Consider the following 27794-nt stretch of genomic DNA (forward strand, 5'->3'; position numbering starts at 1 on the left):
ATATACAGTTAATATTCTATTATTATTTTGTTTGCTTCAAATAATAATTGTATAATAATATCTATTTCTACCACAACTGGTCATATGACCGGGAGAAGAATTTATTGCTTTATAAGGTTATCGGATCAGACATGACGATGTAATGAATGTTTAACGTATTGCCTTCGTTTAATTGCACATTTTTGCAAAGACTGTTGCGGAGTTAGTTCAGTAAGAATAACTGAGAAATCAAATTACAAGAAAGTACCTAAAATTTTAGGTTGGCATTTTTGTGTCAAAAACTAAATGTTTTGGTAAATAGCTTATATATTATTTTGATAGCTTTACTTCATTTCTAATTAACTGTTAGTTTTTACCCGGAAAAATGTCGAAACAATCAAGACAACACAAGAAATAATGTTAATTAATAAGAATAATTATAGGATATATAGAAATAATAATAATTAGAAGAAATATGTTTGCAGAAAATGTACAATGGAAACATCCTGTATATGTAAAAAATGCATTGAGCAAAGAATTAAAAATTCTTATTCTTTGTGTTTGCAATACATAAAAATTGGCAATATACAATTTTGTTTAATTATAATAAAGTTTCTTTTAGTTTATTTCCTCCCTAACATCCATAATTTCATACATTCAATCAAGAAACATATGGTCCAGTCATTATGGTAGAAATAGCGTTATATTAAGAGTTGGTAGAAATAGGTATATATTAAGAGTTGGCATGTTTAGTGTTAAATGTGTTGTATTTTATTTAAAAATGACTTCAACATTTTAAATATTGATAAAATCTTGCAGATATAGTTTTCTTCATTTATTTGTACCAAAGATGGATCTATCGAGTAGATCCAAAAAGAATGAATGAATTTGGAACAAGTGGAGAAATAGAGACGCAACGCTCCGATGCAAATGGAACAGTTAGCACTATAGCTAAACCCATTGAAGATAAAAAGAAAGACTAAATATATTGTCTTAAAAGATTCCGTTTTTATTATTATTTAAAGGGATGTTGTGATTATGAAAATTGTTTTCAGGAACAATCTGTGTAATATTTCTGTAGCTGTGTACTTTCAAATGTTCAGTAAAAGCTGTGTTATAATAAAATTCGTCTATGAGCATTCTACAACTGTATAGGTTCTATGACTATTTTAATTTAACTTTAAAAACATTTCTTCTAAGCCAAAATTCACATGTAAATGTTTGTGAATTCTTTAATCTGTAAACAGCGTTGCCACTCCGCAAGGAAATAAAAAATCATCTAATGTAACAGGTAAAATGCAAGTAATTTTGATTTTTTTTTTTTTTTTTTCCTTTCTGAAAATTACATGTAATTTTCCTTGTATTTTAATCTTTTTTTTTTTTTCTAAAAAAAGGTGACCATTCAAAGTGCAAACAATGGGATATTTAAGGATGATATTTCAGCTATACCAAACTATTTAATTTACTATAGCATCATTTATGTATAGTAAATAAATTCAGCTGTTTTTTTTTTCTTGAAGTTTTTCCAGCAGTTAAAACTAATAAATATAGTTAACCCAATATTGCTCACAAAAGAGCACAGCAATTGTTGTTTCCTCTTAATATATTGTGTATAATATGTACAGGGAAGACACGTGGCATTTTTTTTCTTTCCAGATTTGCATGGCAACCCTGTTAAAAAAGATTCTTATATATAAATAGTTTTACTTGTTAACCATCAAGAAAGATAATCTAAATAATTTTAATAAGTAAATAAACCATTCAGATGATTTAAAAACAAGAAAATAGTTTATTTTTCAATTGCTATGATCTACCAAAATTTAAAGATTAATTGAACAAGCCCTCGGGTATTATAAAAAAAAGTTATTACATTTTAAGAAAATATATTACATGCATATTGTATTTAGATGAAAGCAATGGTGTATTTGTGAAGGTCAGTCAAACTTGTATAACTCAAAGTGTATAGTATTTCAATTTTTTGATAACTAAAAACAATTTTAAATTCTTAGTCAAGACTCAAGGAATAGAAGAAAACTAATAATTTTCTAGAGAACTGCACTCTTAAATTTCTTTCAATTTTACTATTGTTAATGTGATCCCTTTCATAAGTTTGAAACCTTTTAAAAAATTATGTCAGAATTTTTTTTTTTTTTTTTTTAATATTCTTTTCTATGCCTAAAAGCTCTGGAAAAAAAACAGCAAATATTTTTTAATACTTATTTTCATAATTCATTTTCAAAAATATTTTGATAATACGAAAAAGTTAAAAGAAAAGTTTTATTGTTATTCAAGTTTCACAAAATCTTTGTTTTTAAAGAATAATAATAAACTGAAACAAGACAACGTGAATTTAATTTTTTGGGTAGTGCTATTTTCAATAACTGTGAATGTTTTGACTTCTGTCACTGTTTTGAGTTATTGAAGTTTCCCTTTTTATTGCAATTTTTCTATTGATTGGTCCTTTAAATTCTTTCTAGGTGGTTTCTTTTCAGAATTATTTAAAAGTATTTATACTGACTAGAGAGTTGCCACTCCACACGGAAAATGCAGGAGATTTAAAAATCGCCTAAAATAAGAGGGAATTTTGTGTTTTTATTTTTAGAAACTGGAAAAATACAGAGAATTTTGCTTCATCTAAAAAAAATGGTAACCATTCAAAGAGCTACCTATGGAATATTTAAGGATATTTCAACTATATTAAACTAATTCATTTACTATAGCGTTATTTGTTTTAAGTTTTTTCAGCAATTGTTATATTTAGCCCTATACAGCTCATAGAAGAGCACAGTGATTGTGATGTATGTTGAGTGAAAACACAGGGAATTGTTTCCATATTTGAGTGGCAATCCTGTACTATAACACAGCTTTTTCTTTTGATACTTGTCAATGTGAATTCTCAATGTTGTAAAGTTTCCATCTGTATAAAATATAGTTAATATTGTCATTTAAATGTTGAGAATAATCGTGAGGTATTTTGTTCCCAAATTGAATTGGTACATTTGTTAGATCAATTTTATACTTTCAAATACATAATCATTTTATTACGAGCATAAGAATTTCTGCAAAATAGTTTGAGTAGGTATTACTTTCATTAATTGTTACTTACTTTTTTGTCAAAGATTTTTATGAAGAAGACCGTTAAATGTTCAGTTTCTTTTCTTATTTTAGAATTTTTTTATGGTTTATTATTATCTATTTTTACTGTGAACAGTCTCATAGTTTGTTTAGAGTTACTTATAGTTATAAATTTTGATTTCTCTAAAAGCTTGACTTTTTTTACACATAATTACTATTCATTAACTTAAATTTTTATATATTTATTTCTTAGCACCGAGGCAGAATCATGTTGATACGGCGACGTCGCAGAACGAAACTGAGTTCTTGCAATAAATTTTTTTCCCCCTGCAGAAATCTTCAAAAGATGCCTTTCTCGCTCATAGGAGAACTGAAAAAAATTATTGAGATTTTTCTATTCTTATTTGAGAATAATGAAGTAAAAAATTTGGTTTTCTTTTCTGTAGAAATTTTTGTTTTAATTTTTTATGCAGTTATTACTGTTGATTTCCACATAGTTTTTAAAATTCGATATTTATTACAACAACTGAATCTCGAAATAAAAACACTCATTTAGTAACCCTTGTTTGAAGAGTCTACTTTGCGTGATTTCTTCGGCGATGCTTTTTTTTTTCTCGGTATTCACGATTTTAATGTGATGATGATTTACAAAATGCAAAGGAAATAATTAGTGTGTTTTCCCCCTGCAAAATGCCAGAATATCACCCATAATATTAGAAAAAAAATATATTATATATTAAATTAAAAAATTATTTTATTTGATCCTTAAAAAAATTGTTTTTGAAGTTTCTATTACTTTAATTTAGTAACATATATTTGTTATTTTTAAAAGTATCTCTTACAGAAATATATTAGTATTAGAAAGGTATGTCGCAGAAAGTTCAAAAAAATTCTGCTACAGGGTTGTTTAGTAAAATGAAACTTCTTGTGTCTAAATTTTTAAAAATATGTTACATTTGCATTGCTGCCAACTTTACTGGATTTTTCGTTTCTCCTAGTCTTTATTCATTTTAGAAAATTCCCTAAAATTGAGTAAGTTTTCAAAAAAAATCCCTATTGAAATAAAATTTTTGCGCAGAATATTGCTTGCTTGAATATTTAAATAAGTATTGCTAATATATAATTAAGCTAGCCTCATTTATAAACATCAGTTTAAATTTTTTTTTGTACGAAAATATTCAGAACTCCCTTTCTAAAATAATTTAAAAAATCCTAATTATTTATGAATTAAATGCCTATTACTATTCAAAATTATGAGTAAACGTAATTCACAACATTTCAAGCATATTTAATGCCAATCATCATCGGAAAATATTGCAGTTTTTTTATTTTGATGTCTATAAAAATTCCCTATATGTAAAATATTTAGTACATTATGCAACAACTATTATGAAATTTATATCATTTTGTAAAATCTACTGGATTTTTTTCCTGTCTATGTTGGCAGCTATGCATTTGCTATATTGACTAAATCTACTGCCTCAAAATCAATATTTACTTGAATACGTTTCATTTTTAAAGGTTCTGTTTGTTTGATAGTTACCATTTTGTCTTTAAAAAAATTTATTTTTATTTTAATAAATTATATTTTGATTTTAATAGTATTTAAATTTTCTAATATATTTCATTTGATTAGTTACATTAGTTTTTTTATTATTATTATTATTTCATTTAAGTGTAGACTTATGTTCTTTTTTAAGCAAGATAATTTTTTTTTAATTGCATTCGTAGTCAAGATATATTTTTATTCTCTTAATAGAAAATAAAAAAAAGAGTTTATAAATGAAAAAATATACTATTTTCTTTATTTATAATGCTTAAAAGTGATTGTTAGTCTTGTATCTGTAATTATTTATTTGGCTTTAAAAAAAAAAAAAAAAAGACCATAAAATGGTACACATTATACAGTTGTTAGCAAATGTTTTTTTCTTTCTTATAAATGAATAAAATGTATTGCATCTCTGCATTAATATTATTTATTCAAGTCTTTTTTTTTCTTTTTCAAGGTTTTTAGGTGTCTACCAATCATTAAAAAGCTGTGTTATGCATCTACATTTCCATACCATATTATTAGACGATAAGATTCTATGTAAAAGTATAATTATCAGGTGATCTTATTGTATACAGCTGTATTGTTTTTACTCAAATGAAACTGGTTTGCATTCGTTTACGCTCCTGTATCAATGGGTTAACATTGTAAATCAATACGTTAAAAATAAATACAAATAGAAAGTACAATACAGAACCCGTTATCCGGAAATCAGAAAACCGGAACGAAATTCAATTAGTTTTCCTGCCATTAAAAAAAAAATTAATTTTTTTTTCCTCATAGGATTTTTCGTTCTTATTTGAAAGATGTTTACCTTACCATCATTTTGGAAATAATCATTAGTGTATTATTTCATCGTTTTTTCTTCTTTTTAAGATAATTTCCAATTTTTTTTTTTTAAGTTGGGTTTAACTATTAAAAAAAACGGCTTTTTGTAGCGATTCAGAAAACCGGAAAAATCAGTTATCCAGAATATCGATGGTCCCGATCGTTCCGGGTAATCGGTTCTCTACTGTATATAAAAAAATCTTCTGAATAAAATCCCATTACATACATGTTTAACTATAAAAGTATTGCCTATAAACTCGTGCAAATCAATGTAATTACTAAAAAAAACTACAGTGTGTCTAATAATTTGATCTAATTATTACATTATAATTATATACCTGATATAATATATCGTCTAATTTAACCAATGGATACATTAACGTAAACAAGTGCAAACTGGTTTCAATCGAATAAAGCTGCATAGTATCACCTGATGGAAATGTAGGTGTATTTAACACTTGGGATTTAAGTTTCATATAATAAAATATTTTGCCAGGACTAAAAATATTCCTCGTAAAATTTTTGCTTTAATCATTTATTTTTTTCCTCAGGGTTGCCACTCTATAGGGAGAACAAGAAAAAACTGGAAAATACGAATTTCAAAATCTCCAAAATGAACAAAGAATTTCTTTACAAACCAGGAAAATGCAGGGAATTTGTTTTTTATTTTCGCATTTTAAAAAATGGTGACTACTCAAAGCGCAATCTATGGGATAGTTAAGGAAGATATTAATACAAAAAACTATTTCATATACTATAGCATTATTTAAGTATGTTCAGCTGTTCCTTTTTTACTCCAAGTTTTTCCTTTTCCAGCAATTAAAACTAGTATAGTTAGCCCATACAAGAGTACAGTAATTGTGTACAATACATACAAGGAAAACACAGAGAATTTTTTTACCTTCCAAATTTGAGTGGCAACCCTGTTTCTGCTTTTAAAAAAAGATAATTCCTTCGAAAATCAATTCTACCTTTTAAGACGATTGTTACTTCCCTTGAGGCCTTAGACTGGTCGTCAGTAAAAATTCCCTGGAAAATGTTCGGAGGCTTGAAATGTCTACAAGTTTTTTAATGGCTTTTGTTCATCGGGAAGTTATCGCTTCTTTACTTTCTTAAAACAGCAGCTATGGAGGGGGGGGGGTAGAGTGGTGGAAAAATTTATACAAAAGTAATGCATCATCGTAGTTGGCCAGACAGCCCAATGCCTTCCTCTGAAGATTTCTCCATAACGACTTTGATCATAACTCATTCTCTTTGATTATAATTGCAAGAAAATCAAATGGCCTATCTCAACCGCGGCCTTCCCCGCTTTCTGTTCCAGTAGGTCTAAAAAAAAATATATATTTTATTGTATTGTCATCACTCATTCAAATCCTGTGGGCATCCTATTCATAATATCAGGTTGTTTATAAATCTTGTACAGCTCAAAGTTATTGTTTTCATTTACACCACAGAGTATACTCCGCAAAATCTTTCTCTGAACTATTGCGGTGCAATTTTCCTCCAGTTTTGTCATTGTCCAAGCTTCAGAAGCATATGTCATGAGTTTTGTAAATTAAGAGCTTTGTAATTCAAGAAAGAAACCTAGATCTTAATAAGTCTTCTCATCCTGTAGACAGCCCCAATTGCCAGATAGAATTTACTACAATATTTTCCCCTTAACATTTTTTAAAATTTCCATGATGGTTTCTTTTAGAATTACATTTAATTTAGGTTTCAGTTCCATATAGTTTCCTAACTTAAAAGATTTTAATCTATTTGAAAATCAAAGAAGAAACTAAACTTCTTCTGCTCTATGCCACCTGTAGCCTATTTCGATTGCCAATAGACAACAAAGAGACATTTTACTTATTTATTTTTAATATAAAAAAACGCACAGTTAACTTTAGGTGTACAAGAGTAAAAATGAACATTTAAATATTAAAAAAATGAAAATAAATATACAATGACCAGAAATATATTTAAGTTACAATGAAAGAAAATAAATAAATTTATACATGAAGTGCTTTAAAACTTCCGATTTTTTAACAAGTTGAAATACCTGAAAAATAAAAGAAATTTACTATAATAATTTTAAAAACAACTAAAATATAATTAAAACTGCAGAAGATAGTAAAAAAATATTATTATAAAAGTACAAACAATATAATAGAAAGAAATTATACTGGCGCTTAATTTTTTTTTTTGCTTTACTAGGAACTGCATTATTAACAGAAATTAAAGAACATGAAAAACCCTATTAAAAGAATACTAATTTTATTGTAATAAACCGTTATTAAAACAAGCATAAAGTTATGCTAAAATTAAAAATTTATCAAAAAGATAGAAGTCTCAAATTTGGACCATGTGTTCCTTTTCAGATAGACTAAAAAAGTTTTATTTTATAATTATCAAGATTGGCCTGGTTGACAGGACACTGGACTCGCGTTCGTGAGAATTAATAACTATCAGTTCAAATACTTCAAAAATCGCAGAAAAACATTTTTTTTTTCTACAACCAAAATCTTAGCACCTAATAGTTTGCATTAATTTATTCTATTCAGCATCAATAAGCAAAATTTTATTGCAAATTTTCATAATGCATAAGATTTGAGTCTCAATCCAGAAGATGAGGCAAAACTGCAGAAGAAGAAATTAAGAAGATTTGGCATTTAATACATACAAGACCAGGGTTACGAAGATTTGGCATTTAATATATACAGACAGGGTTCCCACACTTTCAACAAAGAAAAAATTAAGCACTTTAAAGGACTTTTTATTTTGAAAAAATTAAGTACTTTTTTGAAAATAACATATGCATATTTTTTCGAATATACATATGCCATCAGTGACAGTGCAAATTATTTACTTTTCTAAAAAAATTAATAAAAACAATTTTATTATAATGTAAGCACTGATATAATTGTATTAATTAACAGGGTTTGCCAAAGAATTACCAGGCAAATTTGCCTATCCATAAGAAATAAAAATAATAGCGTAACAAAATTTTACATTACAACAAAACAAATTATAAATAGTTACCAAATATTTAAATTTCTCGTTAGAAGCAAATCCAGTTTTCTTATTTAGTACCCAGGAAAATTTTTTTAAGTATTTTTAAAAAACACTGTTTTCACCAAAATACCCCAGGTTTTTGATGAAAAACCTAAGTGGGCTGGGATTTTTCAAACCCTGTTTCTTACAAATCTGTTTCATTTTCAGTATAATCATGAATTTTAAAAAATGCTATGCTTTCTATAAAATTACAGTTACTTATTATACATTGAAATATTATACAAATTTGTTTAATTCAATATTTTAGGAAATAGGTTTAGTTATGGATTCTAGTTCTAATTTTTTTCTGATACTTTTCTTAGCGTTTTAATTCATCCCTATAACAGAGTTGCCACAGGCGACTAAAATGCAACTATTTTCAGCATGAGGCGACTATGGCAACTTTTTTTTGCCTGAAAAGACTAAAAAAGCAACTATTTTTACGAAAAGGAGACTATTAGGATACTTTTCTGTACTCCTAGCAATGTTTTTTAGCATAATTGGGTTGAAAACCTGCAGCCCGCAAAATCTTCTGAAGACACTGAATTTCTTTTCTTAGGAAATGTAAAATAAAAATTTAAAAAAATTAAATAAATAATTAAAACATTAAAAAATAAAAAGTTTTAGATGGTAAATTTGAGTCATAACTTTTTAATGAGTTCAATTTGCATAGATTTAAGTCTATTTCATTTCTCGATCGCCTTTTGAACGGTAATTGCTAAGAAATTCTGCATGATTTTAAAAATCCCTATTTTTAATACAATGCATGAATTTTGAATTTGAGTATCACTTTTCACAATATATATGTACATATATATATTTGCTAAATCAATTATTGATGAAAGGGAAAATTTCTTAGAAAAAGTGTGTGTGTGTTTTTTTTAATGAAAAAGTATTTTTTGAATGAATTCTAGTAATTAAAAGTATTTAATTTTCTGCAAATATACTAATTTTTATATATAAAAATTTAGCGCTAGAACACTAACGTTTACATAAAAATTTTTGTATTTGCCACCAACTTGACGAAATGTATCATGGTATATGACAATTAACAGGGATGAGATTAGCCAAAAGGCAAAAAAGCTGAATTTCCACAATAGTAAATTTTATGCAAGCGCAACCCTTTAATAATAAATTTCAGACAGTTTAAGGTGATAAATAATGTGTTGACATACAATTGGTACTAATCTATTATTATAGAAATGATTACATTGATACTTAACATTTAGTGAAAATAAAAATTACCAATTGAAAAAAAAAAGCTGGAAATTATATTTTTCCTCAGTTCACATAAGAGACAATTATTACTTGAAAAACTACCTGGTACAGCAAATTAAAACTACTGAGAATATACATTAATATTTCATTTCTTTTAATAAATACTGTTATGTGATTTATAGCAAATATATCAGTAATATTACTTTTTAAATTATATTGGGGAAAAAAACTTTAACAATGGATCGAATCATTATGTTCATATTATAGTTTAATCTAACTAGAGCCCTTTGAAACATATCAATAACAGTGAAGTAGAAATATATAGTAACTCCTTAACATACAAAAATTGCTATTTTTGTTTGAAAAGCAAATCAAGACATTGAATTTTAAACTTGTGTGAATATGAATCGCTACATAGGTTTTTAAAAAGGCGCAAATACGAATCACAATATCGAATTTTTAAATCTTGTAAATAAGAATCGTAACATACAATACTCAAATCACGTGAATCAGAATCGCAACACACAAATATGATAAGCTATGTTTGATATTAAAATCGTGTGAATGAGATCGAGATATTAGCAGATTCCAGGCTTGGGACCTCTAAAAGGCTTGTCAGAAGCAGCGTCGTTTGAACTACAAAAATCGGATCTATCTGGAGGGCGGGTAAAAAATTCCGAAAATCTTACTTGCTGTGAGTAAACGGAGAGAAAACAGCTAAAATAAGTAAAAATGAGAAAGGTTTGGTAGCTATGCAGTTTGAATTTTCTGTTTCTCTTTGAAAATCGGTAAATTTTCTGAAAAAGCGGAATACTTATAAAAAAAATGAAATTTTTAGAAAAATCTGAATTTTTGACAAAAAAGCTGAAATTCAAGTGATAAAAGTTAAAAAAGCGGAAATCCGCTAAAAAGCGGAAAAATCTCATCCCTGAATTAAGTCATTTAATAAAATTTTAGTCTTATTTTTGCTGAATTTTTATTCTTATTTAGGCAACTATTTTCATGCTTTAGGCTACTAAAAGCAACTATTTTGTTCATTTTTTTCTGTGGCAACCCTGCTATAAGCATATGCGTTACCAAAAGCACCATCTCTTCCATGTGCAGTATTCCCCTTCTATTCTTTTCCTTTAGAATGCTTCACTCTCCACACAGAGCATCATTCGAGGAAAAGGGCAGAATATATTAAGGAAAGAACCAATATATTAATAAAAGCTTTCTTCCCCTTGCCTGTAGCCACCCACCCACACATTAATTTTTGTCTCTCTAAAAGGCTTTACCCTCGATGCATGGTCTAATTCTCAGGGGTAGCAGCAAAGTTTTTTAAAAATTTAGGGTAATTTTAGGAACTTTTTTCAAAACATTTTAGGTAAATTTTAGAGGTAATATATGATTTTGCTAGGTTAAAAACAGATCACACGGTAGTTTATTACATAACAGAAGATTATTACAATTCATCCACACATATCATATATAATTGCGAGTCATAAAATAAAGCTCTGAAATTTATTAAGTCAAGAATGAAATCTCTAAAGTGTAAAAATGAAATTTCAACTTTACATATTACCTATCAGAAATTAAGTGCATAATTCAGGAACAGGCAAAAGTGAGAATAAATCAAGAGAAAAAATTAACACCAACTTGGATTTTTACTTAATTTTTACCTTCTTAATCAAAACTTTATTATTACCCTTTACCTTACTTTATTAAGAAAAACTATTGTGTGATAATATTAGATTTCAAATCAGCAATTTATATTAGAAGTTAGAGAAAAACAAATTAATCATGATCATTTTTCTAACATATTCTTGATATGATTTGTGAGATTCTTTTACTGCCCTCAATAGTGTTGTGGTGATCTTCAACACTCCTCCATAATTTCAAATAGTATCTTTGATTAGTCTAAGAGACATAATAGTATTCTCATGGTGACTCACATTAAGCATTGCTTTATTTATCGAAAAACCTCTCTCAGGATCAGAATTCCCATGTGGCAAAATTAAAACAGTTTTAATTAATGTAGTTAAATTCTTATATTTTAGATTATTGCTTTTTTATTTATATTTAGACTATAACTCTAATTTTTTAGGAACACCAACAAAATTTTATCAGATTTTTAGGAATTTTAGGGTTTGCACATAGTTTTAGGAATTTTATGAATTTTAGGGGGAATGCGACCCCTGAATTCTACAACATTTTGTTTTAAAAAATTGAACTGAAAAATTGTTCCTATCAACCATAATGATGCTAAAAAAAATAAAGGAATTTTAAAAACCTTGAACCAAAATGAAGTACTTTTAAGGACCCTTATTTACCAAATTAAAAATTGAGTAATTTTTAAGGACCATGGGAACCCTGAAGACCCTCTGAAAATGAGAGAGCAAGAAATGAATAACTAACCTCAAAAAGCACTTCCAATTAATAATTTGTCATCAGAAGATATGGAGACAAGTCTAGACTTTTCTAGCATATGATGGTGATGGTCATCACTCGTTTTAGAAGGTGTTTCCATGTAACCAGATAGTACAACACTCTAGATAACAATAAACAAAAATTATAATAATTTTTTTTTTTACATTTATTAACTAAAATTTTAAATATTAGTAATGCTTAATATTATCAAAAAACATTATATCCATCATCATCTTCATAGTTAGTCAGACAACCCAATGTGGGCCAATGCCTTCTTCAGAAGATTTCTCCATAACGACTTCCGATTTATCTTTGATTTCCAATTCTTATCACTCATTGCAAGATAATCATCCCATCTCAACAGCTTTCTTGTTTCAATAGGTCTAAAAAGCAATATCTTTTTCTCTGTTTAAATCCTGTGGGTCATCCAATTCATTCTATTTATTTTTATGCATTTAATAATTTTGGGTTGTTTACAAATCTCATACAATTCAAAAGTTAAATCTCCTTCGTCAGTTATTGTTTTTATTTACACCACCTACAGTCTAGCTTTTGCATAGGTATTTATAAATTTATGATATACATTTATTGAACCTAAGAAGCATTGAAGAGATATAATTACTTTAAATACATTAACGTTATCATTGTCAGCAGTTTTTTGCAAATTTCATCAAAAATTTTCTTAGGGTGATTTAAATGATCTTCAAAAGTGCTTAAAAAAATAACAACATCATCGAAATAATTAGCTACAAAGGTAACTTTATGGAAGTAGCAAGTTTAGTACAAATTCTTAGCCATAGTGGTTAGTAGCATGTAGTTTCTTTGTAGGATACATTTGAATTTGGATATAATGTAGGGATATTTATCTCAGAAAAATGGATGAAATAGTTTGGGAAAAATTGATTTATTATGTAAAACTTAAATTGAACATGGCCACATTCCAAAGTTATGAAAATAAAGAAATCATTCTCCTCACATCAAGAATATTTTGTATTCAACAGTTGGCCAATAATTCGAAATTGAAAGTAAATGAATTGCTCCCAATCGACAGTTAGGAGTATGGGAAGAGATAACATAACCAAAAATAAACCCAACTTCCCATAATTAATATTAAATTCAAAAATAATTTGGATTATATTAGAATTGTTGGTAGGAATTTTGACTTATCTAGGAAAATTGTTCATTTTGTCACTGATAATAATTATAATTTGGACTAACTGACTTGGCTGTCGTGTTTTACAATTTTGACACCGATTATTTATTTTCCACTCAATTTTGAATCTTTTTGTTTGTTTTTATTTAGTGGTAAAACAGTGGGAACTTTAATAATTAGTTTTAGAAACAATTGCAAGCCATTCAATAAGGGTTTTGGCTTTTTTTTCAAAATCATAAAGGTCTTAATCTGGGGGGTAATCCTTTGCACATACTCTCAATTATATGTTCGTTAATGAAGGCAGTTACAGTTAGTAAACTTGAGTTGAGGCATCTGACTGGCAGATTAATCATGTGATTCTCATTTAGAAAGTCAGAAATACAATTCTAACAGAAAACAACAAAAAAAATAAGACGTGTGTTAGCAGGACAGCACTTCATCAAGGGACACATTGTCTACCAGCACACTGGAGCCTTTCTGAAGTCAGTGGTGAAATCAAAAACTGACAGTGCCCCGAGATCCCATAATGGAAAAACTAATAAGAAAAAGCAATTAGAAAAATTCAAATGTATAAATGTAAAGAAAAATTGATGACAAACAATCACTATTTAAAAGTACATAGAGTAAGTCTTGATAATGATTTAAAAGTACACAGAGAAGACTTAATAAAGAGACATCCACACATAAGAAAAATAAATAAAGTTACAGTTATAATAGCCACATCAAAATAAAATATAAACTGCCAATTCATTAAGAAAACTTCAGAAATAAATCAAGTGCTGATCCCTTTTTGAAAATCTTGAAAAATAAAACAAAAAAAACATTCAATGAGTAAAATTTTTAAAAAAGTGCTGCGACCTATATGCTTCAGGAACATAAAACCCTAAATTTCACCGCAGAAACCTATTTATGTGGGCTTCAATTTTGGCTGATTTAATTGAACGTTTGAGTCAGAATATCATAATTACAAAAATTAAAGGAAAATTATTATCCTCAAATGTAATATTACAAAGATGAGCAAGAAGCATTTTGTATGTCACCAAAAATATTATTGCAAACCATTTATTTAAACTTTGTGGCATGCCATATATCAGGGGACTCAACAGTGGTAATTCCCACCCGCACATTGTTATTCCGGTATCAAAAAGGCAAATATGTTGTTCACTCTTTCATGGGCATCATATTTGGTGAGACAACATTTCTCCCACAGACAGCACAGAGAAGAAAAGGAAAAAAAATATCCATGCCTTGTCCAGGATTCGAACCCAGGACCTTTCTGATGCTTTTTCAAAAAAATTAATGTCTTTAAAATTTTAGATCATTGATAGTTTCACAACATGAAATTCTAAATAAATTATATGCAGCATAATTTAAATTAATTCCTTATAAATTTACTTTTATCTCCAATTAACATTTATTATTCTACCAGAAAAAATATTTACAAATGAAAGTGATGCTAGTTGTTCTAGTTGTAATATTTTTAAATAAAATATACAAGAATTTTTAGAATAAATGTGATCGATGATTTCTTGAAACTTCTGGACCTTAGATTTCCGAAAATATCCCAATATCGAAAATATCCTAATCCATCTGACTGCCTCTAGAGCAAATCTCATGTGCTTACAGTGTTTGTGGGAGGGTGACATGTCACCTAATAATAATATATAAATATGAACAGCGACCGCAGAAGAATATATGTGTGTGTAACAAACGAAACAACCTCCGTGTAAGAAAACCAACAAAAGGCCAATAGATGTCACTCACCCTGTAATTAAACTGTTTTGATGTAAAAAAAAAGAGAGAGTTGGAAAAGCAAACCCGCGTGGTTCAAAAATGAGTGTGTGACTCATCAGTCTACGTAACTCATGTCTAGTTTCTGTTAAATATTGAAGTATCATCCTTATTGGTTTTTCCATTGTTTTAATTGTATTAATTACATTGTACGTAAATATACATTATATATAAATATACATATTTATATACACATACAGTGGTGGCCAAAAGTGTGGACACTTTTTGAAAGTTTCACGTTTTTCAACTTTGTGTGCTTGTAGAATATATTAATTTTCACTTAAATACAAATGTTTATGTATCAAATTGAAGGTAATTTAATGTAAAATTTAATAATAAATACAGTATTACAAAAAAAGTTATAACACTAATAATAAGAACTATCTTAGATTTGCATTTCTTTAAAGTGATACTTACACAATCAATACTTAGTAGGGTAACCCTTATTTTTTAAGACAGCTTCACAGCGTCTTTTCATCGAGTGAATGAGTGTTTGGAGTTTATCTTTCATAATCACATGGTGCCAAGAATCAATTATAGCTTCAATAAGTTGTCTTTTATTGGATGGACGTTTTTTCGTACAAGAATTTTCAAACGTCGCCACAAATTTTCAATTGGATTGAGATCAGGGTTGTTTCCTGGCCATGGTAATATATCTATGCCTTTATTTTGAAACCATGCTTTGCATACTTTTGCTGTGTGGCATGAAGCTGAATCCTGCTGAAAAATAAATGGTGCATTGTTGGGGAAGAGATCCCTGATGGAAGGCATCAATTTTGGTTTCAGGACAGTTTCAATGTATTTTTTTGCATTCAAGATGCTATCAATCAATTGAATTCGCCCCACACCATCTGTAGACATACATGCCCAAATCATGACATTTGTTGAGTTTTTTGTAGTTGCTTCAATGCAATCAGGATGAAGTGCTTCACCTACTCTACATCTCACGTATTTTCTACCATCACTACCAAAGAGCGATATTTTACTCTCATCGCTCCAGATTACTTGCTTCCATTGATTTTCTGACCATTTAATGTGTTCTTTTGCCCACTTAACTCGTTTTCCACGTTGCTTTTGATTTAAATATGTTTTTTTTCCCTCGGAATTCTAGCTTGTAGTTCAAATCCTGATAACCTTCTTCTTATTGCTCTTGAACTTACTGCAATACCCGCTTCTTCCAACCTTAACCATTAACCGATAAATGCTCTTTTAGGGGCATAGGTGCGTGGTTAAATGTTGGTGTCAGTGTGCAATACCCGCTGCACTCATATCACATCGAATGGCATCTGATGAAATTTTTCTATCTTGAAGGCATAGCCATTTCATTTTTCTATCGGCAGTAGCACTTGTGAATTAGCCCCCCGCCTGATTTGGCATTATTTTCCACTGATTTCGTTTTTCATAATGTAAACAGAACTTACGTACATCAGAACAAGTCACTGAACCACCAACTTGTCTTGCAATTTCAGCATAAGAGAGGCCATTTTCTCTCAATATGACAATCCGGCTTCTTTTTGTAGATGTCCAGTTAGTTCTTCTTGTTGATGACATTGTTTAAAATTTGTTTAATTAAAAAAAGGGACTTCAAATATTCAAAAACAGCAATACTCTATTTAATTGTACTAGTATGCATCATAATATTTCCACAACAATAATAACCTAAACTATAGTTACAGTCATTTGATTGGTCCTAAGAACAGAGTTTGTAATTGGCTAATACGTTTTTATTACAAAACAAGTCCTTATTCAAGACGATTTGTGTTTGTTCTACTAAAATGAGCATAACTGTTTTAGTAATATAGATATTTTAATTCTGTTTCTGTTATTAAATTTTACATTAAATTACCTTCAATTTGATATACAAACGTTTGTATTTAAGTGAAAATTAATATATTCTACAAGCACACAAAATTGAAAAAAATGGAACTTTAAAAAAATGTCCACACTTTTGGCCACCACTGTATATATATATATATATATATATATATATATATATATACAAATTTATAGATATATATGCATACATAGAGCACTATAAATAAACACAAAAAGGATATAAAGAGAAAAATGAAAATTAATAAGTTTTATTCACTGTGCATAATCTGCAAGTATATAGAACTAAATATTTTGAAATATTTTTTGAACTTACACATACACACAGACATATTTAGCACAATAAAGACAAAAAGAAAAGGGAGAAAAACAAAGAAAATTAATAAGTTTTATTAACTGCGCATAAGCTTCTAGCATATAGAACTCATAAAATAAGTTAAAATATTGAGAAAATATGGTAAATAATAAAAAATAATGACAAGAAAAGAAAAATTATTAAAAGTATTTAAAAAAATTATTTTTTATTTATCTAAAAAGAAAAAAAATTAAAAATCCGGAAATCAAAATAAAGAAAATATATTATCTCTTCATCAGCTAACACGATTATATCCACAAAAAAGAGTACTTTCTAATATTGTATCAATATAGCCATAGCAAAATATATCCATACAATAGTGTGAGGAGCACTCAAGAAAATTTAAACGAAAATAGAACATATTAAGTAAAATATATATATATGAAATAAAACATATCAAGCAAAAAACAGAAAATAAAATGTAAAGAAATTACAAAACAAAACATGAAAGGAAATCTATATAGCGATGAGCAAATTAAAGTAAACATACGCATACTGAAATCTCTCAAGAATGATTTAAAATATTTTCTTAACAAGATTGCAAGATTACAAAATATGAAAACAGAAGCATAAATAAAGTGATATCTTATGGCACATTCTACTGCAACACGGTAACTTAATGAGTTCTATTTTCGTTAAAATTTTTTTTAATGCTCCTCACACTATTGTATTAATATATTTTGCTTTGGCTATAATGATACAATATTAGAAAGCACTCCTTTTTGCGGATATAATCGTGTGAGCTGATGAAGAGATTATATTATATCCTTTCTTTATTTTGTTTTCCAAATTTTTAATTCTTAGATAAATAAAAAATATTTTTTTAAATACTTTTAAAAAATAATTTTATTAATTTTTCTTCTCTTGTCATTATTTTTATTATTTTCCATATTTTCTCAATATTTTAACTTTTATAAAATGTGAAGGGGCACACCTTCTAAAACCCTTTAAAGATTGGAAGCGCGAAGTCCCTCTTCACTGTTAGCCCGATTTTAGACCTTAATATTGACCTATAATATTTAAGTTGGACCACATATTATATTACAGGGTAATAGTGTACCCTACCATGGGAAATAATTATAGGTCAATTAGGGGGTACACAGCGTGACCCTAAAGTTTACTATGTATGCTTATGTGAAATAAAGTGTTCTGAGAAGCTTAAAATGAAGAAATAAGTATTCTAAAATGCTTTAAAAATTCAAAGACATCTTTCAATGGTTAACTAACGCAAGGTGCGATATCAGACCTTAATATTGACCTATAATATTTTAGTTGGACCAGGTATTATATTACAGGGTAATAGTGTACCCTACCACGGGAAATAATTATAGGTCAATTAGGGGGTACACAATGAGTTCCTGTATTTTACTATGTGTTCGTATCAAAAATAAGTGTTCGGAAGAGCTTAAAATAAGGAAATTCGCCTTCTAAAACCCTTTAAAGATAGGAAGCGCGAAGTCCCTCTTCACTGTTAGCCCGATTTCGGACCTTAATATTGACCTATAATATTTAAGTTGGACCACATATTATATTACAGGGTAATAGTGTACCCTACCACGGGAAACAATTATAGGTGAATTAGGGGGTACACTATGTATATTTTAAATAGTGCATTAAAACAAGGAAATTCGAAGACACTTTTCAATAATAAATAACGGCACGGTATCGGACCTTAATATTGACCTATAATATTTTAATTGGACCAGGTATTATATTACAGGGTAATAGTGTACCTTTATTTTGTTTTCCAAATTTTTAATTCTTAGATAAATAAAAAATATTTTTTTAAATACTTTTAAAAAATAATTTTAATGATTTTTCTTCTCTTGTCATTATTTTTTATTATTTTCCATATTTTCTCAATATTTTAACTTTTATAAAATGTGAAGGGGCAAGAGCTCCACTGTCCCTGATTATGAGTGCAGAGCAAAATGATAAAATATTTTCCTCTATTGAAGAAACTTACCTCTTTTGAAATATCCCTTGAAGGCAGTAACTCTGAATTTAATACTTCTTTTGAACTGACTTCCGAAGTGCAAAAGCTGGAATAAGCTCGACCACCAGTAAAATCTATAATAACAAAAATAATGCAATTAAGTTTATTGTGTTTGATAGAAGTTGTATAGTTTGTCTACTAAATTAAGAACTCCCCTAGCCCTTTGTCTGGACCCGTGGCAGTGACAGCGAGGTATGACTATTTAAATTAGGGGGTGGGGTCATTGTTTAGGACAGGAAATTCTTGAATTCTTTTTCTTCAGTCTATTGTGTTAACCCTAGAGTGAAGAAAAGCTACCTTCCCTAAAATGGGCCATTCTCATTTCCACAGACTTTGAGGCGGGGGGAGTTCTTATCGTAGACAAACTATATTTGTTTCAACTGCTGTTTTATTTATTATTTTTAATTACCATTATTTAAAAACACAAATATAAAACACCCTACTCCATTAAAAATAATGCAAACATATTTAAATGGAATACACAAAAAACAAAAACATTTTAAATTCATTTTAAAATAAAATTGAAAAGCATTCAATAAAATAAAAAAAAAGAGATTATATTTTTCTCTATGTTAACCTATCAAGAATTATACGAATCCAATCTTAAGTTGAAAAAAACTTATAAAACCTTTAAAATTTTGGCAACTACATTTGAATTGCACATTTTCATGAACTAAATGGAAAAAATATTAATTATGTTCAAATAATTTTCCATTGTTTAATATGGTGGGAATCCTTTTTCCATCTAAAGGTGACAGTTAAAATTAAAAATGCCATAGCATTAAGTTGTTTAAATAAGATAATTAAAAAAATTTACATATTTCAGGGAGAAATATCTTTAGAGACAATATCTATCCCCGTGGCAGGATAGTAGAGACACGGCAACATTGTTGCAGAACGTGAATGAGTTCTTGCAGAAAGATTTTGTGAAGTAAAAAGTTTTTCTTTTCTGCAGAAATTTTCGGAAGATTTTATTTTTTCTTCAGAATTATATTCAAAAGATGCCTTTCTCACGCATCCGAGCAGAAAAAAATGCTTTTTCTTTTCTCATTTGAGAACAATGAAAAATAAAGATTAATGAAGGTAAAAAATTGGTTCTCTTTTCTGCAGAAAATTTTGTTCTAATTTTTTTAATACAGTTATTACTATTGATTTCCACACAGTTTTAAAATCCGAAATTTTTAATAAATTATTTATTACAACAACTGAATCTCAAAATGAAAATTTGTATTTAGTAACCTTTTTTTAAAGAGTTCGATTTACTACTACAGATTTAAAAATTCTTTAATCTTTTTTTTTTTTTAATGGGATGATGATTTACAAAATGTGAAAAAGGAAATAATTAGCCCTATCCCCCTACAAAATACGAGAATATAGCCCACAATAATAGAATAAAAAATATTACATATTTAATTAAAAAATTATTTTATTTGATCCGAAAGGTTTCTTTTTTTATGCTTTTGTTACTTTAATTTATTTTTAAAAGTATCTTGCAGAAAGATATGAGTAATAGAGAGGTATGTTACAGAGAGTCCAAAAAAATTCTGCCACACAGGAATATCTATTAAGCTTTAATTCTGTTTAATTGATTAACTTAGAACTAAGCTCATTAGTTTCCTATATTGAAGTCATTAACAGAATTTTCTCGCCATTCTAGAAGCCATTCTCAGAATTTTTTCGGCTTTTCTGCAACAAAACTCTAGAGCTAAAAACAATTTAATTTTTTTAATTGAATATGTAATATCTTTTTTTATTCTATGGGCAATATTTTTACATTTTGTTGGTGGGGGGGGGGCGAATGCACTAATTATTTCTTTTATCACATTTTGCAAAACATCATCACATTAAAAAAAAAAAAAACAATTTAAAACATCAAATTATTTCAAAAACAGATCAATGATGAAATCGCGAGCATCGGACTCTTCAGAAAGAGGTTACTCAAATGCATAATCCTTTTCAAGACTCGATAGTTGAAATAAATAATATTGTATAAAAAATATTGGGTTTTAAAAACAATGTGGAAAGCAAAAGTAATAATTGTCTTAAAAAATAAATGATCAAATGAGTATTTCAAATTTCTAATATCATCTTAAATTTATTGGGATAAATATAACTGTCGAAAATACAATCAAAGTGGATTTACGATATCGGCATAAATTGAGCACTTCAAAAGATTGTTATTTAAATGCGCAATTGAAACCTTAAGGATAAATTTCTGCAGAAAAGCAAATCAAAATTATTTACTTCCAAAAAGAGAAATATTTCTGCAAAAAATCTGTTAAGTTCTGAGACAATGTCGCCACGATTCTGCCACAGGACACTGCAGATTATCTGAGTCATATACTTTAAACTTTTTTTTCAATTATTATAAAGAACCTTTGGTGGGTGGTTCAGATTCTTTCATCCGAAGAGTAGTAGAAGGCTTTATCATTATAGAAGGAGGTGAAGTTTTTGAAGCATCGATTTCTATTAAAGATCTTGGCTGCCCAAACACTGTCTGCTGAGGAAGATAATAAAGATTTTTTTCTTCATTCAAGATATTTTTCTCTTCTACTTCATTCATTGATTGCCCTTCAGAACTCACATCAATGCACAAACTGTCTAAAAAGAAGTATTTTATGCATATATTTTTGCATATACTATTTATGCGCTTAAACACCAATGCATACTTTTACTGACAGATAATAAACACACAATAATTAAAAGTACAGTAGGGAACCAATTATCCGGAACGATTGGGACCATCACTATTCCAGATAATTGTTTTTTCTGGTTTTCTGAATAGCTACAAAAAGCCGTTTTTTTATTGTCAAACTCAACTTAAAAAAAATATTTATTCAGAAATAATCTTAAAAAAGAAGAAAAAAGGATAAAGTAATACGCATAATACACTAGTGATTATTTCTAAAATGATGGTAAGGTATCTTTTAAAAAAGAAAGAAAAATCCTAAAATCTTATGAGGAAAAAACATTTTTTAAAACAAATGGCGGGGAAAATTTATCAAATTTCGTTCCGGTTTTCTGATTTCCGGATAAGAGGTTCTGTACTGTAGTTTAAAAAAAACATGTTTTCAGTTATAAACAAATTTTCACTTACCCTCAATTTTTTTTTCTTTCTCGGGTTAACATGCACTAAAAAACTGTTTTTGGAAGTTTTGCAAAGCCTTTCAAAATTATTTGAATTTAGAATTATTTAAACAAGGTGCGTAGCCCTATCTTTCAACAAAAAATAAGCACCTTTTAAGTACTTTTTAAGCACTCAAAAAATATTTTTAAGCACTATATACTTTTACAAAATGCAATATAATTTTCAAAGACAATTACATGATCATGATAAAATAACTAGTTTCTGACAATGAACTATTTTATTTAATTTTATTAGGCATTATAATAATGATTATAAATGATCAATAAATTTTTGGGTTAAATATTAAGAGGGTGGAAAATGAAACATGAAATTAAGAATATCTTGCAAAATGCAGCAGAGTTGTGCTTGAGATTTCAATAATCTCACCGAGCCCAGCGCTGTAGACGCACATGCTGACTTACAAGTATTTCATCAAACATATAAAATGATTGGCGCTTTCATACGCTATGGAGCATCGGAAAGCCACAATAGATCGTGGTTGCATGAATTGAGAAAATGTTAAACAATGTGAAAAGCATTCTTTTGCTCAATGCGTGAAGGAAATCAGCATGGAAAAGATCGAAAAGGAAAAATTAACCACTTTTTAAAAACACCTAATGAAAAAAGCACCTTTAGGCTCTTTTAAAAACGCTACACACCAGGTTTAAAAGAGATTAACAGCCTTTGCAAACGATATAAATTTGATGACACAATTTATTGTACACATTCTTATAAAAGTTATATTTGTTTTTATTAATTTTTTTAAAAGGCAACATAGGTTGAATTCTAGCTGAAACTGAAATAAAAAACATGAAAATGGTGAGAGTTAATGATGAAGTTATTTTAGGCTAGAAATATTTTAATAAATGGAGTCGGATAAATTTTATGAATGAGTACAACTGGTTGAAACAATATCCAGGGAGATTATACTACCGATATTGTATAAACCAGGACTAGACAAATTAAAATGCACTATGTCATTACATTTTAAAATAGACTCTTAATTTAAAAAAAAAAAAAAAAGATACTTGCCCGTTAGAGGCAATATTATTATGTTTGGTTGACTGTGTAAAGCTAAGCACAGATGGCATTTGGAGTTAAAATTTGTTGCTAAGACTTCCGGGTTACTATTTCCGAATGATTTTTACTGCCTGGCAGTAGCCCCCGAGAAACTAAAAAAAAATTATCACAGAGAGGGACAAACTCGAAAGGTATAACTTGTAGCTACCCCCGAGGAAACATCTACATATTTTTTTTTTTTTAAATCTGCAAGTTTAAAATCTATTTGGCACATCGGCGATTGTAGTTGGCTCAACAGATCACGATAAGGAAATATCTCCCATTTAGAATTTTAGATTAATATAAATTTTACCTCGACTAAAGAGTATCATAACAAAAATAAAAAATCGGAAGTGATATACACAACGAAATTTAAACGATACGATGTGAGCAAACTCTGGAGACGATTCTAGCATTAGAAATTTAGAGCATTCGCTTCATATTTATCTTACCTTGAGTGATGAGAATAATTACAAGAACACAAATCGAAATCATCTTTTCCCAACCGAATTTTACTGATATGGTGGGGGAAATGTAAGGACGTATAGAGAATAATAATTTAACTACATTAAATGAAACTTGAAATTTTTGTTATTAAAGTGAATTATTAAAATTAAATAACATTTACATAATTTGAGACAATTTTAGATAATCACAATAAAGTAAACTTCATTGTGTTTACATTTATCCTTATGCTTCACATTTCCGACTATCTATTTCTTCTAAAAAAAAAGGACATCAAAATTAGCAAAATTTAAGTCTCTATTGATACAGCCACCTCTTAAAATTGAGTAGTTGCACTCCAATGGATGGGTCGTTAAGACACGGTTCCCAGCAGATCACCGAAGTCAGGCATCACTGGCTGCGGTCAGTGTGCGGGTGGGTGACCACTTGGATCAGTCTGCGTAGGGACCAAGGGTGTGCGGTATTGGTCCTCGTTAAACTGTGCTACCGTAAAGTGCTCGACTTCGCGCGCAGGTCGTCGGGCTACCGAAGCGGGGGTGCCATCCCCTCGGCAGAGGATCAAAATTGTGATGGCATGTCTTCGGATCATCCTCCGGGATGTTTCCCAGACCGTCGTCAATAGCCCATTGTGCAGATCTAGTGCAGGTGGCGTAAGCAGAACTCTCTACCTATGGCAACACTTCACATGCTTTCGTGTAGAAAGTCCATTAACGTCAGAGGAAGGAAGTGCGTTAGTTTCTCTCTTGATTTTCATATAGATTAAAATCTTTTAAGTTGGAAAACTGTATGGAGATTTTTTTGGAAGTTGGAAACTATCTTAGAATTTTTTTTTCCAATTCTTTCGAACGAAAGCCTATCCAAGTTTTTGTGTGACGGGTTTCTGATCTTTAAAGAAGGGAACTCCATGAACTGCTAATCACCAAATGAAATAATTTTTTAATCCATGATATATATATATATATATATATATATATATATATATATATATATATATATATATATATATATATATATATATATATATATATATATATATATATATATATATATATATATATATATATATATATATATATATATATATATATATATATATATATATGATTTACTGTTGTGTTTTAAGATGCACAGTCCGCAAAAAAAAAAACAAAAAAAAACGACTCACCCTGAATGACTTTTGTTCTAATGATCGGATATTCACGAACAAAGTGTCAATCTTAATGGTTCCTGGGGGTGAAATCAAATATGCTAATTAATTAGTGCTAACTATTAATTAATATACGAAATCAGACACAAAAACGTACTTTCTCCGAATAAACATATGATTTTTTTTTACATATTTGGAATCTAGACATTTGAATTAGTGGGGTAGACAAAATTTTAAAAAAATTGGATCGTAAATTGGGTCGCAATAAAGGTTTATATATTTGGCGATAGTCCAGAAAACCGCTAAAAAAAGTCGCCTGCGCAAATGAATATTTTTAGGTTGCTAGGCAACCATGCTATGACTGTAAAAAAATTGAAATAATGTTTTGTGATTGCTCAGAGAGGTTTAATTCATTGTTAATAGTAAATATCTCGAAGTTTTTAGGCAATAGACAATTTTTAAGCTGATTTCTGTCTAAAAAGCAAAAACAAATTTATTTTAATGTCCTTTGAAAAGAAAATTTGAATCGATTTATAAATTATTTATGATTTTCTAAGTTTTTAAAATTTAAATACATGAACTTTTTATCTGATATTGTTTAGATTATGCTGTTTTTGCTAAATTTATTCGAGGATTTCATACTAAAATCAAATTAACATAACTTATTACAGCTATATACAAAATTTTAGGGATGATCATTTTTACAGCTTTAACCCCTTGGGGACGGGTGATTCATGAAAGCATTCGTACAAATTCAGAATCAGAATGTAAATAAATAAAAAACGGTAGCTTATATGCAGGCGTTGCTAATTTCACAGACTTACTTTGCCTTGAATTTAATTATTGTTAGTTTAATCATATATATAATCAATGTTAGTTCAAAGTATAACTAAATAATTTTATTTTGAACTAAGTAATGGTGAATTAAATAAATCAAACAATTATAACCCCGCACACAAATAAACTGCTAAAGAATTACTTTGATTACCAGTTTTATCTTTTTACCCTGGTTGATACTGTTTTATGCTGTCATGCATTTGTGACAGTCGGCGCGAAAGGGTTAATCGAGTCCTCTAGGCAAGAAAGTTTGAAGGAAAAAAAAGTGCTTGAAAAATAAAATGTAGATTGTATAGTAATTCTAATGCACATTCACAAGGTTTTCTGTAGTTTACGATATTTCTTTTTTCTATAACACAAGGAATTGCTGAATGTTTAGTGGCATTTTAAAGACATTGAAATATGTTATGTTTAAGAATAACATATTGAAATAATATGTTGCATATTGTATGATTCGTTGTTTATAAAATCGCTTCATTCTGCTAGATATTTAGGTTACATGGTTTTCTTTGGATAAAGATGATTAGCAAATAGCATCCTCGTGTTTCGATGCATTCTGAAACTTACGTTCGCAAATTCACCATACAATGTCGCACAGCATATTCTTCAATTACGATAAGCTACATTTACCAACAAATACTGCTACTATGATTATTTATGTTTTCTTATATACATCTGATACTCTACTTTTAAACAGAGCTAGTAAGATGCTTAAGATACTGAAATGGGGCTCAAAAACTTAAAAGATAAAATATTTAATTTCATAAACACAAAATATCCGGTCTCAAAATTTTAATTTTTAAGTTAAATATAACTTTTGCAATATTGATGCTCTTACGTTTTTAAAGACCACATGAATCCTGTTAAAATATTAAAATGCATATGCTTACTTTAACGAGTGTAAAATCCTTATCAAAATAATGATCAAGACCCAAATGTAAAACTGTATAATTGACGATAAAAACTCAACTGGCATCAAAACATAAGAAGAGGGAAGTAAAAGTCGACATGCTTCGAGCTTTCAAATATAATCGCCCATTCTCAAGACTTGTCAGGCTTGAATAACTTGTGACTTTCATTATTGGACGCTCTAAACATGTCTACTTTTATTATCATCTATTATTTTTTTAAATCAATGAAGTTTTTATATTTTCGATTCAGTTTCTTGGGATTATCCATTTAGTTACACAACATATTAAATTATTTCACTCGATATTAAAATAAGTTTTGAAAAGATATTTTTTATATATAGATGCCAAAGTTTATTCTACATATATTTTAGGGTATACTTTCGGAGTATTTTGATCGAGTTTATTTTTACACCCTTATTTGCTTAAAATTATTAAATAATTTGCTTAAAATAAATTATTCGAGCTACATGATTTAATGCATTTATAGTACAATAGTAAACGGGGCTTCCATCGCATATTCTTAACCTTATACCGCTATCATTAAATAAATGGAATAAGCTTAGATAAATAATAAAAGCTCATTTCTTCCTCGTTTTAATTTTCAAGGAATAATATGTTTCGATCAAGCAAATTTCATTCTGGAAATAGCGAAATTATTGAGTAGGTCTCTTGGAGCAATATCATTCTTATCCTCCTTAGACAAAATATAGGAAAAATTAGTTTTCACAGTTTCTGTAAAAAGTATGCTAGCCTTCTTGCCACGTTTTTTTTTTTATTTATTTATTTTTTTATTATTTTTTTATTTTATTTATTAAAATAAGTTCGGAAATTGCGTTGCGTATTTCTTATAGCATTTTTTTTTAAATTAGATGACTTTAAAATTGGCCCGGCTTCAGAATCTTCTCACAAATTTCAATTATTAGTATTTCCTTCTTAACAAAATAAGGCATTTTCCTGATAACAAATTATACTACAATAATATCTTGGGAATCGCGCTAAAGTAAAAAATTAAATAAAATAGTTTAGTAT

General features: G+C 28.5%; 2 protein-coding genes across 3 annotated transcripts in view; one reads left to right on the top strand and one right to left on the bottom strand.

Moving 5' to 3' along the window:
* Positions 1-1126, top strand: part of LOC107441959 (putative lipid scramblase CLPTM1) — a 58747-nt gene extending 57621 nt beyond the window's left edge. The window contains exon 12 of the mRNA XM_087166500.1: positions 799-1126. Coding sequence (XP_087022626.1) covers positions 799-962 — 164 coding nt within the window. The 3' untranslated portion in view covers positions 963-1126. The remainder of the gene's footprint in view (positions 1-798) is intronic.
* A 6143-nt stretch (positions 1127-7269) lies between these two features.
* On the bottom strand, positions 7270-24122 carry LOC107441960 (uncharacterized). 2 transcript variants are annotated; one of them, XM_016055377.4, is made up of 5 exons: positions 23858-24122; positions 21596-21820; positions 19190-19293; positions 12080-12212; positions 7270-7472 (listed from the first exon to the last, which is right to left on the bottom strand). In XM_016055377.4, exons 1-4 carry the CDS (start codon positions 23898-23900, stop codon positions 12081-12083), a joined length of 504 nt encoding a protein of 167 aa, XP_015910863.1. In that variant the 5' UTR covers positions 23901-24122; the 3' UTR covers positions 7270-7472; position 12080. The 2 variants fall into 2 exon arrangements, with proteins under 2 accessions (XP_015910863.1, XP_087022627.1); XM_087166501.1 differs by having other exon boundaries at positions 21596-21816; positions 23858-24112.
* Positions 24123-27794: the final 3672 nt, after the last annotated feature.

This window comes from Parasteatoda tepidariorum, chromosome 6 (genome assembly GCF_982258835.1).
Source record: "Parasteatoda tepidariorum strain Cologne lab strain chromosome 6, Ptep-v5.0, whole genome shotgun sequence".
Classification (NCBI taxonomy): domain Eukaryota; kingdom Metazoa; phylum Arthropoda; class Arachnida; order Araneae; family Theridiidae; genus Parasteatoda; species Parasteatoda tepidariorum.